This window comes from Sus scrofa, chromosome 3 (assembly GCF_054392235.1).
Source record: "Sus scrofa isolate SSC_HxYL_T2T_F1_AM1 chromosome 3, Sscrofa_HxYL_maternal_Yorkshire_Landrace_v2.0, whole genome shotgun sequence".
Taxonomy (NCBI): Eukaryota; Metazoa; Chordata; class Mammalia; order Artiodactyla; family Suidae; genus Sus; species Sus scrofa.
In genome coordinates, this window is record NC_139385.1 from 8,692,536 (window position 1) to 8,710,199 (window position 17,664).

General features: G+C 54.1%; 1 protein-coding gene across 2 annotated transcripts; it reads left to right on the forward strand.

Moving 5' to 3' along the window:
* The first annotated feature begins 331 nt into the window (after nt 1–331).
* MUC12 (mucin 12, cell surface associated) lies at nt 332–7,527 on the forward strand. Of its 2 annotated transcripts, XM_021087977.2 has the most exons (11): nt 332–776; nt 1,188–1,289; nt 1,965–2,092; nt 2,372–2,436; nt 3,164–3,315; nt 3,688–3,759; nt 3,853–4,015; nt 4,687–4,848; nt 5,456–5,532; nt 6,969–7,057; nt 7,213–7,527. In XM_021087977.2, exons 4-11 carry the CDS (start codon nt 2,372–2,374, stop codon nt 7,252–7,254), a joined length of 822 nt encoding a protein of 273 aa, XP_020943636.2. In that variant the 5' UTR covers nt 332–776; nt 1,188–1,289; nt 1,965–2,092; the 3' UTR covers nt 7,255–7,527. The 2 variants fall into 2 exon arrangements, with proteins under 2 accessions (XP_020943636.2, XP_084872838.1); XM_085016712.1 differs by lacking the exons at nt 332–776; nt 1,188–1,289; nt 1,965–2,092; nt 2,372–2,436 and having other exon boundaries at nt 3,015–3,315.
* The last annotated feature ends 10,137 nt before the right edge of the window (nt 7,528–17,664 follow it).

Below are 17,664 nucleotides of genomic sequence, written 5' to 3' on the forward strand. Positions count from 1 at the left end.
GACTCCTGACTCGTCTGGACCCACTGTCTCTTCAGAAAGTACCTCCACCCCAGGCCCTGGGAGTCCTACCACCGCTCCTGACTGGTCTGGATCCACTGTCTCTTCAGAAATTTCCTCCACTACAGGTACTGAGAGTTCTAGCACCATTCCTCACTGGTCTGGATCCACTATCTCTTCAGAAAGTTTCTCTACCACAGGCACTGGGCATTCTAGCAAATTTCCTGACTCGTCTGGACCCACTGTCTCTTCAGAAAGGACCTCCACCCCAGGCCCTGGGAGTCCTTCCACTGTTCCTGAATGGTTTGGATCTACCTTCTCCTCAGAAAGTTCTCCTACCACAGACCCTGCGGGTTCTAGCACCATTTCTGAATGGTCTGAATCTACCTTCTCTTTAGAAAGTTCTCCTACCACAGGCCCTGGGCGTTCTAGCACCATTCCTGACTGGTCTGGTTCCACTGTCTCTTCAGAAAGGTCCTCCACCCTAGGCCGTGGGAGTTCTATCACCTTTTCTGACTGGTCTGAATCCACTGTCTCTTCAGAAAGTTCTCCCACCACAGGCCCTCGGAGTTCTAGCACCGTTTCTGACTGGTCTGGATCCACTGTCTCTTCAGAAAGTTCCTCCACCCCAGGCCCTGGGAGTTCTAGCACTGTTCCTGAATGGTCTGGCTCCACCAATGCGTCAGTCCCTGGGTTTCGTACCATTTCAACTCTTCATCCTTCATTCACTAGTAGGAACACAGTTGTGACGACAGCCCATTCTCTGACTACGACACCACGTATGTCTCCTTGTATATCACTCTATAGACCCTACCCGTTCACCTCCCCTCATCAGCTAATCATTTTTCTCCTTTTCTCAGTCTTGTTCCACCCTTCCAGTGCCTTCTTGTTGCTAATGGACTTAGTCCATGCAGATGATAGTTTTCCCTTTTGGTTGTTAGGGCCCTTGTTTTCTTTGCATGTCCTCTTTTATCTCTTGCTTCCTCCCTCTCTGTTGTCCCTCCTCCTTTCCTCACTATCTCCTGGTGATTGAGGTGGTGGCAGAAGGGTCTCCATTCCTGCATGATTATCTGGTCCCAGTGCAGTGTCTTTCAGTGTAGTATCTGAATGATGGGGCTTGAAGCAAGAGTTGGTGTTTTTGTGTCTTGGGCTTCCATGGTAACCTCTGTGACTATTCTACCCCTTTTCAGGGCAGTGCTATAATGGGGCCACTTGGAACGGAGAAGATTGTATCTGCCCTCAAGGCTACTTTGGTTACCAGTGCAAATCCCTCTTGGATTACCACTTCCTAGGTAAAGACTTTTTTTGAGGCCTGTAGGTCGTCCCCACCCCTCTTAACCACTTAAAAGAGGAGGGCAGGACTGCAAGGATCATGTGCGACCCCTGCTTAATTGTGCAGTTAGAGGAGAAAATGTGACTTTCGCCCAAGCCAAGGTGCAGGTAGTACACGGTGCTTCTGCCTCTTCTTTTAAGGCCCTTTTCACTAGCTAACTTGCCTCTCTCATCATGATGAACTGGAGCCCTCCACTTAGATCTCACTGGGTCGTGATCCTGGCCACCAGCTCCTCATGGTATTCAGAAACAAGAGGCAGAAGTTTCAGCTACTCCCACCTGCCTTTTTTTTTTTTTTTTTTGTCTTTTTAGGGCTTCACCTGTGGCATATGGAGGTTCCCAGGCTAGGGGTCGAATTGGAGCTACAGCTGCCAGCCTATGTCACAGCCACAGCAATGCCGGATCCTTAACCTGCCGAGCAATGCCAGGGATCGAACCTGCATCCTCATGGTTCCTAGTCAGATTCGCTTCCGCTGAGCCATGCTGGGAACTCCCCACCTGCCTTTTGAATTTCCCTCCTCCCCCCTACACATCTTCCCTACCTCCATGAGGCCAACAGATGAAGAATTAACCCATCCTGGAACTTATTACTCGGGGGGTTGCTGTCTCATTCCTGATGTGGCCTGTTCCCACAGAAATCCCAGAAAAAATCAATGCCACTGTAGACCTGAGGGTGAAAGTGACTAACAAGAATTTCACAAAAGAGCTAAATAACATATCCTCCCATGAACACCGGGATTTCACTCAAAAGTTCAAGAATCAGGTAAGAGCCAAGAAAGCCTAGATTCCCCCAATGTGAGAGGGGCTGCCGGGGCTCATCCTGACCTTCTCTCCAGGATTTCTCAGCTCATGGGTCCCTTCAGGCTTCCCAAGTCCTCAGACGGGGTCCTCCGGGAGCTTCCTTGCTTGAGCCCTCCCCCACCCGCATCCTGGAAGCAGGAACATCCCTATGCCTCTCCCTCTCTCTTTCCTGTGGGCTCAGAAAATGGGGACGGCTGCACACTCCGGGCCTATATGAGCTCAGCTTTCTTGTTTATTTCAGATGGCTAAAGCTTACAAGGGCGATGACTTTCCCCAGTACAAAGATGTGATCATTAGGAGACTGCTGTGAGTATGGGGGCAGTGGTGGGGGTGGGGGGAGTACTTTAAGACTTCTCTCTTGCCTGCTCTCCTGCTTCCGCCATCAAGAACAGCCAGAGTGTCAGTACCTGGCTGGGCCAGAAGACCCCCAGACCCAAGGCAACACCTGAGAGCTCTGAGACCATGCATTCCTTCATTCTTTCATCAGAACTTCCTTCCTTTTAAGACAGAATAACATTGCATTATATGTATAGACCACATTGTGTTTATCCATTCATCCATCAATGGACACTTAGATCAGTTCCACATTTTAGTTTTTATGAATAACGCTGCTATGAACGTGGGTATACAAACATTTCTTCCCGGGCCTGCTTTCAAGACTTCGGGATGGATGCCCAGAGGTGGAATTGCAGGACCATACGGTCATTCTATTTTTTAATTTCTTAAGAAACCACCATACTGTTGTCCACATGACTGTACCATTTCACAGCCCCACCAACAATGCACAAGGGTTCAAGGTCTCCACGCCTTTGCCAAGAGCCTGCATCTTTAGGAATGCACTTTGCCCATTGGCATTTATTGTAATCATTTACTGATGGTTCAATATCTTACTCTGTGGCCTCCCTCTAATTTAAAGGGGCTCTGTTCTGTCTTGCCTCTGGGTTATGCAGCTAAGGTTTCTCGTCACCCCTCCTATGTCTTGGGCCCCCCTTGTGGGGAGGGTGGGCAACTCACTGATGTCTCCTGGTTCCAGCAATGGCAGCGTTGTGGTGGAACATGAAGTCGTCATGGAGGCAAACTTCACACCAAAATTTCAGGAACTGTTTGAAAACCTCACCAAGATCATAAACCTCAAGCTTACAAATGAGACCAGAAGGCTAAGCAGTGATTCTCAAGAGTGCAAAGGTGAGCCCACCTAAAACCCCTTGCTGCTGGTGGGGAAAGGAGAAGAGGGGTCCCCTAGAGGTCTCGGCCCCACCTCCCACCCCCGACCCCTGCATCTCACCTCTCTCTGGACCTCCAGAGACCTGCCTCGAGGAATCCAGAAGCCGGGCCCAGGTACCTTCCCCACGCTCTTGTGCTGCTCCCCGCAGCCCCTCCCCGTCCTGGGCTGAGGTTGTCACCAGCCCTAATGTCCTCACCTAAGCCAGCTCACAGGCCTGGCGGCATCTAGGGATGGGCCAAGACTTGAGTCCTCTTGGCGGGCGCAGAGGCTGGCTGCCGCCAGGGGACAGAGTGTGGCCTACCTGCTTTGTTCTTTCCCGCCGCCCCGGGCAGACGCCGTGGATCTGTGCTTTGACAAGACCATCTTCGTTAACGAGACAGTGAAGCTTGGCTTTGACCTGCAAGGTAAGCAGCTCCGCAGAGTGTGGGTGCTAAACGGGGGCTAGGGGGGCGTTCGCCTCGCTGATGGTTCCTGCCTGCCCCCACCCCGCCCCCCAGGGCAATGCACCCAGCAGGTGGCCAAGGACTTTGCCCAATTCTACTATGTGGATGAACTGGATGGGAAGCTTGCCTGTGTGACCAAATGTACCACGGGGACAAAGTCGCAAATGAACTGTAACCAAGGCACCTGCCAGCTGCAGCAAAGCGGGCCCCGCTGCCTGTGAGTGCCCGTCCCCTCGAAGCCTGGCGCCCACCCTCTCTGCGGCAGAGCTGCACTCTCTCTGACAGTCACCCCAAGGGGCAGGGAGGGGGTGGGCAGAGCTCACAGGGCCCCTCCCCCCACTCCTCTGCATCCCCCTTCCCCCTCCCCAGGCCTCCCATCATCCCCAACCTCCACCAGAGGGAGGGGGAGGGGCAAATTACAGACACAGGCGGGCGGGCGTCCGAGGACTGAGGACTGAGCAAGCCCCTTCCTGAGAAAGTTCCAGCTATCAATTTCCAAATCTCTAACTACGCATCTCTTGATCTCCATCTGTCATTCATTTCCCTGATGTCAGCCCAGCCACCGTACCAGTATCACCTCCAGCTGCAGCTGGGGCGAGACTTTTCAGAGTCCATAAATTAAGTACAAAATATAAAACACATGTGCCAGCTCCTTAGCGATTAGGCGGGCGGAGAACATCCTATGTCTGGGGTGAGGCACACAGCACTCTTGGATGCTGAATTCCTGCTCTGCAGATCTGGGGTCCCGGTACCCTCTCCCTACCTCTTCGCCTTGAGAAGTCAGAGCGAGAGCTGGTTTCTTGGGCTTTGACGTGGACTGTTTTGTACGGGGAGACTGGGTGGGCGAGGGATGCTGGTGGGCTGGCCTGAGCTTGTGTGTGTCCCCAGATGCCCGAACTCCAAGACCCACTGGTACTGGGGAGAAAGCTGTGAACTCAGCACCAGCAAGAGCCTGGTGTTCGGGATCGTGGGGGCCGTGGCGGTGCTGCTCGTGCTCGCGGTGCTGCTCCTGACCGTCTTCCTCGGCCGATCCCAGAAAAAACTGCGCAGGTGAGCCTCTGAGACAGCGCCGAGGAGAGGGAGCCACAGGCGGAATCCCTTAAGGCTCTGCCTCTTCCAGCTCAGCCATCAGAAGTCAGCTGAGGCCCAACCAGGGTGAGGCCCGGCCCCTCCCAGGCCCTCCCAGCTCTGGGTACAGCAAAGGGCAGCCTGCCGATCTGCTAGGATATTCTGTTTGGCAGAGAAATGGAAACACAAACTTATATACTGAAATTGGCTTAGGTAATGAAATGACCTGGTGCTTGTTATCACCGTGGCTGTTATCACGCGTGTCGCTCTTCCCAGCTGTAAAATGGGTTAGATCCACCTGGGAAGGTTGAATAATGCCCTGCCTGGCACTTGACCAGCTGTCAAAGGGAGCTGCCCTGACTCTGGTCCAATGTCCCCATCTCACAGGTAGGGACACTGAGGCCCACCAAGGGGTGTGTGGGGGCAAACTTTGGTGACATGCCCAGGCATGCCTTTTGTTTTCTGCTGCCGAGGGCAGGACCCCACCCGCCTCCGCCCCTGACCCACGGCTTGTGTGGACAGCTTCTTCTGGAAGCCGTGGGTCAGAGGCAGCTCTGCCCCCAGCTGCTCACGGCATTTCTATTGGCAGCCAGGAGTACAATTTCTCTCGAGAGTGGCAAGGAGAAGATGTCCCTGCCGGTTTCCAGAACACAGGCATCTGGGAAGGTACATCTCACGGGGGGGGGGGGGGTGGGCAAGGGGGGTGGCAGCCTGGAGGGTTGGATAAGTGTCTCAGTTGGACTTAGTGGGGTTGTGGGGGACACGCACCTCCTGCCAGCCTGTCTTACATCTGCTGCAGCAGCCAGGCTTGGCCAGCTGCTTGGCAGCCTCCTGACCCCAAGCCCCGTGAGCTGAGGGCAGGGACGGTGCTTCAAGTAAGCCACCTGCTTCCGTGAACCTGGTGGGCAGCGAGACCTTGTCCCGTGGGGACCCTGCTTAAGAAAGGGGGTGGAAGACTTCCTGCTGTGGCACAATGGCATGGCCAGTGTCTTGGGAGCCCTGGGACATAGGTTCGATCATCAGCCCCGGCATCGTGGCTTAAGGATCCAGTGTCGCCGCAGCTACAGCTTAGGTCACAACTACAGCTTGGATCTGATCCCTGAAACAGGAACTCTGTATGCCGTGGGTTGGCCAAAAAAAAAGGAAGGAAGAAAGAGGAGATGGCAAAGAGCAGAGCCTGTAGGGGAATGAGGGCAGGGGGTCAGTGGGACATGAGGATGACAAAGCCAGATCAGGGCTGGCCCGTGGGCTTTGATGGGGGGACCTGCGGGGCTTTGGGAGAGGGGCCCGGGTGTGCCTTCTGAGCAGCTCATGCAGGAGGATTCTAGGGGGACAGCACGTGCGACAGCGGAGAGGCCAGGGAGGGAGCTCCGCAGTAAGGCAGGCAGGGGACCATGAGGCCGAGCAGGGTCCGGGATGTGCGGACAGCAGGTGACAGTGTTCAGATGCCAGCGGGCAGGGCCGGTGTGCTGTTCACAGGCCCAGGGCGGGTGACCGAGGCGGGTGGGCACAGCGGGGAGAAGGCGCGCAGTGCGGGCGCCGGGGGGACTGCAGAGGCCGAGGCTTCGCACAGCTGGTCTGTCTGAGGCCTGAGGAATGTTCGGAGAGATGCCAGGAGGACGTGGAGCCCGTGGCATGACGCCAAGGAGGGAGTTTATCTGCAAGACGGGGACATGGGGAGCTGGACACATGCCAACTCAAACAAGAAGATTCCAGCCCAGCCGCTCTCTGTCTGTGTGCTGTGGTTACTGTTGCTGAGGAAGTGGGCACGGGGACCTCCTCCTGCTCCACCCTGACCAAGTCACCCCGCCGCCCCAGCTCTCCAGGCCATGACCTCTGACCCAGGGGCATGTCAGAGGGCTGCGGCTCTGGTTCCCTCTGGTCCCTGTGTCACACGGGGCCAGCTCCCATCACAGTCCCGAAGCCCAGACAAGCTGCGCTGTCGGGAGGATGGAGGAGCAGGGGGAAGGCAGTTTAGGGCAACCATGGGATGGATGCTTCAACCCCACCCCCCTTTTTTTTAACTGGAAAAAAAAAATCCCCCCTCTGTGTTTCTTCAGCCTCCCCCAGGCTGACTCTCACCCCAGCCCCTCTCCCTACAGGCCAGAATCTGAAGGGGGACAAGTTTGGCCTTGAAAACACTTACCAACACTTCCAGCCCTCCCTGGAGAATGTGGATCCCACCACAGAGGTGATTCAGGACCCCCCCCCCACGCCCCACCAGGGGCTACTCCCCTTCCCCCACCCCTGCCCCCCCAGCGCCTGGGGCATCCCCTGGCCCGAGGCAGGTCACTGCATCACCAAGGGCCCCCTTGGCTCACCCCCTCTCTCCCATCCTGCCCCCAGCTCCACATTCAGAGGCCCAAGGTGGTGACAACTGCTCAGTGATGGGGGACATGGACTCCCACCCCTCAGCCAGATCTGGACGACCAGGCAGTGGCAGAGACCTCCACAGGACCCAGGTCCACCAGGAGGAAACAGACGTCAGGGCCCAAGGAGGTCCTGCTCAGGGCTGGTGGCCTTGCCTGGCTCCCGCTGCTGTGAGCCCCCTCTGCTGCCTCGCACTCCTTCTGGGGCCCTCAAGGCTGCCCAGACACCTCAGCATCTTGTTTGCTCCACTCTGGAATTTCCTACCAATAAAAGAACAAGTTTTAAAGTGCAGAGTGACGTCAGTGGTCTGTTCCCCTCCCCGCAGGGGCTGGGCTGCAGGCCTGCCTCTCTGGAAAGCTCCTCCTTGGCAGAGCACCCCTCCCAGGGTTGGACGCTGAATCTCAGCCCCTTCCTGTGCCCACATGTGGAGCACGGAGTCCCTTGCCTGCTTCAGGTGTGGGCAGAGCCGGGGCCATCTCCAACCGAGGTCTCTGTGGCCCATGGGCTTAGGGTCGCATCCAGGGAGTGGACCTCAAGCCGACAGAATGAGGATCATGAGTTCCCAGGAGGCAGAATAGTGTGCACTTGGCCCTGCTGACCTTGGAGGGGGGCAAGGTCCCTCCAAATGACCCCAGGGGCTGGGTTTAGCTGTGAGCCCACAGACCCCAAAACTCTGAGCCATCCTGAGACTGGGCACTGCACCCCATGTCCTGGTGGGGCTCCCATGGTGGCAGTAAAGAGGGCTTGAGAAGAGGAGAGAAGGGGCCCCTCTTGGAATTCCCATCGTGGTTCAGTGGTGATGAACGTGACTAGTATCCATGAGGTTGCGGGTTCAATCCCGGGCCTTGCTCAGTGGGTTAAGGATCCGGTGTTGCCATGAGCTGTGGTATAGGTCACAGACGTGGCTCAGATCTGGCATTGCTGTTGGCTGTGGTGTAGGCCAGCGGCTATAGCTCTGATTCAATCACTAGCCCGGGAACCTCCATATGCTGTGGGTGTGGCCCCCCCCCCAAAAAAAAGTAGGACTCCCTTCTCACAAGCTCAGGCCCACCCTCTCTCTGCCTCCTACCTCCCTCCAGGGGTCTCCTTCATTCCTCCAGGCTGCTTCAGACCCTGCACCTGCCCCTCCATGGGGGCGACAGATCCAATGGCCTGTGTGCCTACATGCTGCCTGGCCAGGGAGGGGCTCCCCTTCCCTTCGCCCTTTGGCACGGAATGGGGCTTGAACCCCCAATCGTTAGTGAAACTTCCCAGCTGCCTCAGGTGGCCCCCAGCTCTCCAGGGCCTCCCGAACCAAAGGACTTGGGATCCATTTCATTATGCGATTTCTTGATGGTTATTCATTTCACCAGTTCCCAAAGGGGTGAAAGGCAGGTGTGCTGCTCTCCAAGCTCTGAAGTCGAGACTGGTGACAATGACACTCTGTCTGCTGCCTCTGGTCCCCCAGCTCCTGCCCCACCCCCCCAATGGTGTTTGACCCTCCACTACCCTCATAGTCCCAGCGATGCCATCTCCTGGGTCAGCCCCTGCCCAGGGGGGCCGAGTCCTGGGGGCACAGGTGAGGTACCCTCAGCCTCCTGCCCCCCCGCTACTCCTCTCCTTCTGCAGCAAGATCTGGGGGAAGAGCCAGGGCCTTGGGGCTCTTCTGAGTTAGCCTCTCTGAGTCTCAGTTTCTTCTCCGAAAAGTGAGAATAAGAATGTTGGAGTTTGGGAGTTCCCTCTTTGGCTCAGGCCGACTAGGATCCATGAGGATGCAGGTTCCATCCCTGGCCTCACTCACTGGGTTGGGGATCCGGCATGGCTGTGAGCTATGGTGTAGGTGGCAGATGCAGCTTGGATCCCGTGTTGCTGTGGCTGTGGTGTAGGCTGGCAGCTGCAACTCTGATGTGACCGCTAGCCTGGGGCCTCCCATGTGCAGGCCGTTGGGAGGTGGAGCCAAAAGACAGAGAGCTGACTGATCAGGGCTGGAGGATCAGACAGAAGCCCCCAGGCATGATCCCTGGCACGTGACAGATGCTCAACCAATGGGAGGGTCTGTCCTTACCCTGTGACTGCGGCCTCACCTCCCACCCCTCCACCAAATGCCCGGGGGTTTTCCTTGCAGGACAGGAGACAAATGTCTGCTCTCTCCAACTCTCTGGGCCATTTCTGCACCACTCACCCCCGCCTCGTGCCCTGAGGATGTCACAGGGCTGTCAGGCATCCCAGAACCAGGAGAAAGCCCACTGCTGTAGCCAGATGGACACCAGACAGGGGTTGGGGAGCCCCAGTTTCTAAACCTGCCATGAAGCCTCCGTGTGCCACTGGGCAACTCGGTTCATCTCTGGCCTCAGTTTCTCCCCCTAAAGGACAAAGGTGGGGACACTTAGGATTTCTTCCAACTCAGCTGCTCTGGGCTCCATGGCCATGGGGACCGGGTTCAGATCAGTGGCGGATGAGAGTGGGTCCTGGTCAGACCCTCCAGAAGTTCTCTCTGGCCCTCTCCTGCTCCCAGAAAAAGAGGGAGGAGAACAAAGGCGGAAACCAAACCATGGCCTCTGGACTCCCACCCCTCGGGATGTCTTCCTGAGGTCACCGGGGTGGGGGGAAGGGTACTTGGGGGAGACGTGGTGGGGCCTGCACCCCTCATGCTGGGCCCTGCACATGCCATTCAAACAGCCACGACCTGGACTTTTTCCTGCCCCGGGCTCACGACCCCAGGAGCAGTGGGGGCTCCTTGACGCCCTGCCCCAGACCCCAGACGACACTCCTTCAAGGGGACATGGGGACAGGAACAGGGAGAAAGAAGCCCTGAGCATCATCATGGGCAAGTCCAAACCCACCCACGGGCACAGGGGCCTTCCTTGGCGGCCACCCTGAGGCCTAACTGGGCAAGTGCAGAGAGTGAAGGCCGGACTGGAGGCTGGGCTGGGGCGGTGGCTCGCGGTAAAGAGGGGTTCACTGACCTGAACCCTGCCACCCCTTGGCACAGACTCCTAGCATAACGTCACCAGGAGTCTTATCAGTAGTAAGAATGACACCTTCTTTCCCGGCATGTTCGACGTCTTCCAGACTCTTAGTCACCAACATCTAAGGGTGGCATTTGGCCCATAGTCATGGCCGATCCTTCTGGTTCCCTCTCATCCCTTTATGCGCCCTGTCCTCCCTCTTCCCCCTTCCCCTCTCTCTTCTTTCTGCTTTTCTCTTCCTTCTCCCTTTCTTCCCCTTCTTTTTTCTCCACCGGTCCCCGATCACCCCTGAGCCGCTTCCCACCTTCCACACCCAGTGACTCTGTAACTCTGGCCTCAGTCTCCCCCCTGTGCAATAGTCTCTCAGATGCTCCCCAGGATTCTATCGTCCCCTCTCTGGGCCTGGCATCCACTGGCCTGGAGACCCCTGGCCAGCTGTGCATGGCATCTGACTCCCCCACGTCCCTTCTCTAAAGACCCAGAACCATGTGCCCCCTCAGGACACGGGCCTGGGGATGCCAGGATGAGGCATGGGCCTCAAGGAACATCCTGGTGGCCTCTTCCTTTCCAAGGAGCCACACCTTCTCCAGCCACCTGCCCGGCCCCAGCACGCAGCACACCCTGGTTATATTTCATATGAGTGAAACACGGTGTTTTTTCAGTCCAGGGCTGCCCCATCCAGCCTTGGCAAGCGCCTCCTCACCTCCTACCCCCAGCGCCAGGGGCACCAGGGCCTGGATACTCAGTTCTCTGCCTACGGTGTGTCCCTCTGTCCCTTCTACCCTCCCTCTTACCCCCTGCCCTCCACGTTAGACCGGGGGCCCTTTCACCTGCCTCCTGGTCCCTGCTGCCAACACTGTCCAACTCTTGTTCTTCTTGAGAGTCTGGGAAGGTAGACTCGGGGGTTTATCCCTCCCCCACAACATCCCGCCCCACCCAAGATGAGGCCCACCTCCTCTGAGGAGCCCCCCTGGGCTCTCCACTAAGCTCTCTCCCCTCCAACCCACCCCTGCAAGCAGTGGTGACCAGAAAGAACCATACTTCCTGCGGTTGCCATAACAAATTACCCCAGGAGTTCCCGTGTGGCTCAGGGGGTTAAGAACCTGACCTGTATCCATGAGGATGGAGGTTCGATCCCTGGCCTCGCTCAGTGGGTTAACGATTCCACAGTGCACTGGCCATGGTGTCAGCCGGCAGCTGCTGCTCTGATTTGACCCCTGGCCTGAAACTTCCGTTTGTCACAGGTGCGGCTCTAAAAAAAAAAAAAAAGAAAAGAAAAAAATCCGACATGGTAATTCCCAGTTTAGTACAAAAGGACTTTATTGTCTCACATTTACGAGGCCAGGAGTCCAAATTCAAGGTGTCAACAGGGCTATGCTCCTGCTGAAGGCGGCAGGGACACCTATGTCCCAGCCTCACCCCTGGCTCCTGGAAGTTGGCTGGCAATCTTGGCATTCCCCGGCTTGCAGGCACATCGCCTGGATCTCAGCCTTTATCTTCATGTTCCCTTCTCCCTGTGTGCTCGTCTGTGCCTAAACTTCCCCCAGAACAAGGACACCAGTCATACTGGATTAGGCTTTAGCCTAACCTCATTTTAACTCGCTTACCTCCATAAAGACCTACCTGCAAATAAGGTCATGTTCAGGGTGCTAAGGGTTAGGGTTTCAACACTTCTTTTTGTTGTGGGGGGGACACAATTCAGTGTAAAACAATTGCCAAGAACTCGAAAGCTAGATGGTAGACTGGGTGTGGAGAGTGTGGGGAACAGGCCTGGCCGCAGCAAGGAGGAGGGGGTGTAAACGGAGGATGTTTTTTTTGTTGTTGTTGTTGTCTTTTGTCTTTTTAGGGCCACACTCATGGCATATGGCGGTTCCCAGGCTAGGGGTCGAATCGGAGCTGCAGCCGCCAGCCTACCCCAAAGCCACAGCAGCTCGGGATCCGAGCCACATCTGCAACCTACACCACAGCTCATGGCAACGCAGGATCCTCAACCCACTGAGCGAGGCAGGGATCAAACCCTCGTCCTCATGGATTCTAGTCAGGTTTGTTAACCACTGAGCCACGATGAGAACTCCGGGAGTGTGAGTGATACAACTCCATCCAGAGAAGCGACACAACATGAAATACTTTCGCTCTTTCACTGGGCAATTCTCATGTTTCGGGACTTCAGCACACCCCACCCCCCCAAACACCATTATCATGCCTAATAAGTTAATGATAATTCCAATATCCATTTTCCCAATTAACCCAAGAATATCTCTTATCCCATGGAGTTCCCGTTGTGGTGCAGTGGTTAATGACTAGGAACCATGAGGTTGCGGGTTCAATCCCTGGCCTTGCTCAGTGGGTTAAGGATCTGGCATTGCCGTGAGCCGTGGTGTAGGTTGCAGACAAGGTTCGGCCCCCACGTTGCTGTGGCTCTGGCGCAGGCCGGTGACTACATCTCCGATTTAACCCCTAGCCTGGGAACCTCCATATGCTGTGGGAAGCGGCCCTAGAAAAGGCAAAAAAGTAAAAAAAAAAAAAAAAAAAAAAAAAGAGAATGTCTCTTATCCCCTGCTTTTCTCAAATGCGAATTCAATAAATTTCACGCATGGATTTTGTTGTGTCCCTTTGGTCTTTTCATCTAGAACTGACTCCTACCTCTTTAATTTTTTGGTATTCTTGAATCTAGTATAGTTGTCTTAAGGAGTAGTTCACATTCTAGATTTGACTAATTACTGGTGTCATTTAACTTGTCCCTCAATCTCTATATTTCCTGTATACTTGCAGTTAGGTGTAGAGGCTTGATTAGACACAGCTTCACCATTTTTTGTTAAGCATACATCATAAATAATGAGGTACATACTTGCAGGTTGGCCTGGTATGATTAGCACAAGATTGGTCACTTGATGAGGGGAGATGACTCCTTGATTGCCAGTTCGATTTTATTTCAACCAGATAGATATCTGAGGGCAGAAGAAATACCCTCAAAGTATTCACACTTGAGAAGACGTGTGCTTGGCTTTGGCCATTGTACTTCCTAGAGAGAGCCTTGGGGCAAAGAAGAACTCCCTAGACAGGAAACCTTCCAACCTAACTTGTGGATGGGGGCAGGAGAGACACAGTTGATTTGTGATAGACTCCAGCTAAGAGGCTCTGTTCTTCCCCAGTCCCAAGACTCTTCTCCTTTCAAAGACCAGTTTCCTCAGGGGTCCAGCCCTCACTTGGTTCTTTCTATCTGTCATGAAAATTCAGAGACCCCTGGTGATGATGATATTGACTTAAGGCAAAGGCAGTTTTGTGTGGGAGCTTGGGATCTGGGCATGAGGAGATCTCTATTCAGTTGAGCTTGGGGGACCATTTCCCAATGGAGCCCATTCCACAGGAACCAATGAGAAACACCTGTACATATAGAAGGAAGAGAAAGACCACAGTGATGGGAAACGCTCCAATAGAATCACCATGGAAGTTTTGTCACCATCTCTGGTGAGGCCCTCCTGCTCATTCCAGGAAGACTCTTCTTCCCAGCATGCTCAGTTTCAGGACCAAGGACAGCACCCAATCAACTGGCTTAGGGCCGTGATCGCTTGAACACCGAACTGAACTTTCCATTAGACAAAATGTTCCTGTAAGATTTATTGTATTTCATCTTCAGGAAAAACATGTACTTTAAAACATAGAGCATTTTCTTTGGGGTTATAACACTATGAGTATTTTTAAAGTTCTTACTTATATCCATAGGTTCTGATTTTTTTTTTTTTGTTAGTCACTACAATCATGTCTAATAACTAAAAACAACAAAAGCAACTTCATGGAATTTTTCATGGTTCCCAGACCTTCCCCATCATCTTTTGCTGGCCACCGAGGATGCCACAAAAAGCAGGTCCCATGCACACTCACTCATGTGATTCAGGGACTCACTTCCTCCTGTGAGAAAACTTAAGTTCTCCTTCTGGAAATGGGTTCACATGTCTTTCCATGGATCTGAAGGGATAGAATCTTGGGCTCTTTTTCTGGCTTTCTCATCAACACCCTGGGTTAAATTGGGGGAAAATCACATTTGACCATTCGAACTCGTTCTTGCCTTCCTCTGAATAAAGACTAGATAGTTTCTGAAGTCCCCCTTACTGCTGTCATCTTTAACATTTGTAGGATGCTTTAGCACTGTTCCTGCCATGCAGCTCAGAATTCATTTTGCTCTGGAAGGTGTCTCCCACAGGCAACTCTACTTAAACCACAACTTAACAAGAGGGCAGGCTCTGCTGCCCCCTCATGGACACTTAGGGAATCTGCAGGCACCGTCCAGCTTCTCTCCCAAGAGAGATCTTTAGCTTTCATTTGTTTGGTTCTCATATTTGCAATCAAGATGCCCAGCTCCTAAACTGAGCTGTCCTAGTCCATTCAGGCTCATATAATAGAATACCACATACTGGATGGCTTAAAAACAACACACAGTTATTCTCACAGTTCTGAAGGCCGAGATACCCAAGATCAGGGTGTTGAGAGCTTCAGTGTCTGCTGAGAGCCCGCTTCTTGGTTCATAGGCACCTTTTTGCAATACCCTTCCCACACCTTCCTCCCTAGAAGCTGACTCATCCTGAAACTCCAAATCCACTTCCTTCAGGAAGCCCTCTCTGATACAACCCTTGCAATTAATCCTTCTCATCTACATCTGTCTATCTAGTCAGCTCTGGGTGCTACAACAGAATACAATATACTAGGTGGCTTAAACAACACACACTGGCTTTCTCCCAATGCTGTAGGGCAGAAGTCCCAGATCAGGGTGCTGGCAAGATCAAGATCATATTCTGGTAAGGGCTCCCTTCCTGGCTGGCAGACTGGCCCCATATCCTCACACGATCACTTTTCTGTACATGCACACCCCAGAAGTAGAGGTGGGTGTGCAAAAGAGCAAGCTGTTGTCTCTTCTTATAAGAGCACTAATCCCTGTTGGATCAAGGCTCCATTCTCATAACCTCATCTCACTCCACCTCCCAAAGGGCCCATCTCCAAAACCCTCACGATGGGGTTTAGGGCTTCAACACATGGTTTTGGGATGGGGCAAATATTCAGTCATTAGCTCTTCTTAACACAAAGGGGTGACACTCCTAGATACACTCCTTATGTCACAGTGGTAATTTTCCCTATGTAGATAGGACAAGGGCGAGGATGTGGCTTTGCTCTCCTCTGTGCCCCAAATGCCTAACATAATGCATCGTGCATAGAAGATGCAAGTAACGCTGTTATATTTAACTGAATCAAGACTCATCTCCACACAAAGTTTTTAAAAACGTCCCCTGTCACATTCATCTCATCCCTCTCTGGCCTCCTTTTGGGCTCATGGCAACATGACATAACTGAATTCTTACATGTTCTCTGATTGCTTCATACGTGCTCACCTCCGATCCTACAGAAAGCTCCATGTTTAGGGCCATAGAAGCCAGTTCCGGGCTGTGTGGGCCATGGGCACCTGTTTGTCCTCCCCTCCCACAGCTAAGCGCCGCCCTCTCCGGACTAGATCAAGACAAAAGGAATGGTGAGCGGAGCTTCCTTCCCCATCACAGAGGGGCTGGGTTTGGGGATAAATCAGCACCCTCGCCTCCTTCCTTCTCCTTCTCTGGATTTTTCCAGATTGTTTTCAGTCACCCAGAGACCCTGGGAATGGGCAGAGCATGAAATAAGGCTGGGCGTTCAAGGACCACTCCCTGATGATAACCTAAGACCAGTGCCACCAGCCCACCCTTGAAATGTGTAGAGACAAAGGAGATCAAAGCTTCCTCTAAAATTCAGTGCTCCGCAGGCAGATTATAGTATAATTTTTCATAAGTAAGGGTCTTGGCGTGTAGAAGTGCAGAGATTTCCCTAGACCCGGGAGATGTGACCATTTGTTCTGCTGCTGAGGGTGGTGTGACTCCGTGTAGACGGCGTTTAGGTTACAGACCCAGGTCGGGCTGGCCTGATTCATCCGTGATGATACAGCAGGCAGGGAGCTGGCAGCTCGCTAAGCTGGGCTGCCTGACAAGAGGCAGGGCTCACAGGGGAGCCTGGTGGCTGAGGAAATTTACTGCGTGTTGTAGCCAAGGAAAGTAGAATTGGCTCTGGGCGATAATCAGCCTGATTAGCTGAGCGCCTCCTGGAGCGGTTGGAGGGCAGGGAGGCGGGGTGGGGAGGACAGCCAGCATCAAGGTGGAGCCCCAAGGGCTGGGGTTTGCTGAGGTCAAGAGCCACTGAGGCCCAGAGGAGTGTATGGAGAAGCAAAGGCAGAGAAAACAAGCACAACGCCCAGTCGTGGGAGGGAGGGTGTTTCAGGAGCGGCGACCAGGCTGAAAGCTGGGAGTAGGGACATGCAGGTGTGGTGATGGGGCAGCCAGGACCGAAGACAGTGGGTGGAGCCGGGGTGCCCATCGTACCTCTTCACCAGGCCCTGGCCGAGGGGCAGGTGCTGGCCAGGTTAAAGGCCCAAGATCCACCATCAGTCCCGCCCTGGGAGACTCAGCCTCTGCTGCATGTGTGGGTCCTAAGCGGAGCTCACCAGCGTTGACCTTGGTGGGAAGGCCACAGGGTTATTGTGGTGTGCCTGCTAGAACCCCAGCAGGTCTGTTTTGAGAGATAAAACTGCAGCCTGCTGGCTCTGCCCTCCCCTCCCACCTCCTTGCTATAGGATCCTGTCATGTCTGGCCAGGACTGAGTGACTCTGTCCTCCACGTGGATGGGCCCCTGTCAGATGACACACCTGTTGCCAAAGCTTGGCCTCTGTCTGCCAAATACAAACGTGGAGACAGGGTTTTGGGTGAAGGAGAAAGATAGCTTTGCCAGGCAAAGGGGGCACAGCAGGCTAAGGCCTTAACGACTGTGCCCCCCCTTGGGAGAGATTGGGAGGTGGTTTTATAGTTTGGGCTGCAGATAAGGGTCAGGGTAGAGGCAAGCTTGCATTGTCTTTCAAACCTGGGGTTTTGTGGTCCTAGGACTGGTTCTGGTGGTCCTCCTTCTTCCCAGAATGCAGACGCTTCATCAGGTAGGTCTTCCATTTGTTGCGGGGTTTAGTCCTGCAGAAAGGGCTCAAAGATCTCCTTATGGTTCCTTGAGGAGGAACCAGCACCCCACCCATGGCTGCACTATTGTCTCTTGATGCTCCTCCCTGGTCCCTGCATCCCTTCCCTTCCCTGAGCAGCAACTGCCCTTTGGAACTCAGGGAAGCTCATGGAGGCTGAGGCTTATTTCCTAAAAACAAGAAATGGAGGGCACAGAAAGGCTTGTGTGCCCAGGAGCCTCAAAGGGCCCTGCTCGGTTACACCACCAGACTTCCCAAATCATCGTGATCACAGTCACAGCTCAACAATTTGTGAACCCTTGGTCTCTGCCAGGCCTGGTGCCAACCATGCACATGCGTTAATTCGCAGCTCCCCAACCTGGGCACCTCCACCCAGTGTGCCCAGAAAGGGTAACAGTGAGCAGGGACAGGGAGCACCCCCCCATCCCCTGCCACTTGGACCACTGC

What these genes read in the sequence shown, in the direction of transcription:
- MUC12 (XM_085016712.1), top strand. Translation starts at nt 3,075, where the DNA reads ATGCAGCTAAGGTTTCTCGTCACCCCTCCTATGTCTTGGGCCCCCCTT. An exon ending in TCCCAGAAAAAACTGCGCAG is followed by an intron (nt 4,849 to 5,455) that starts GTGAGCCTCTGA and finishes TTCTATTGGCAG; the next exon opens with CCAGGAGTACAATTTCTCTC. An exon ending in ATGTGGATCCCACCACAGAG is followed by an intron (nt 7,058 to 7,212) that starts GTGATTCAGGAC and finishes TCCTGCCCCCAG; the next exon opens with CTCCACATTCAGAGGCCCAA.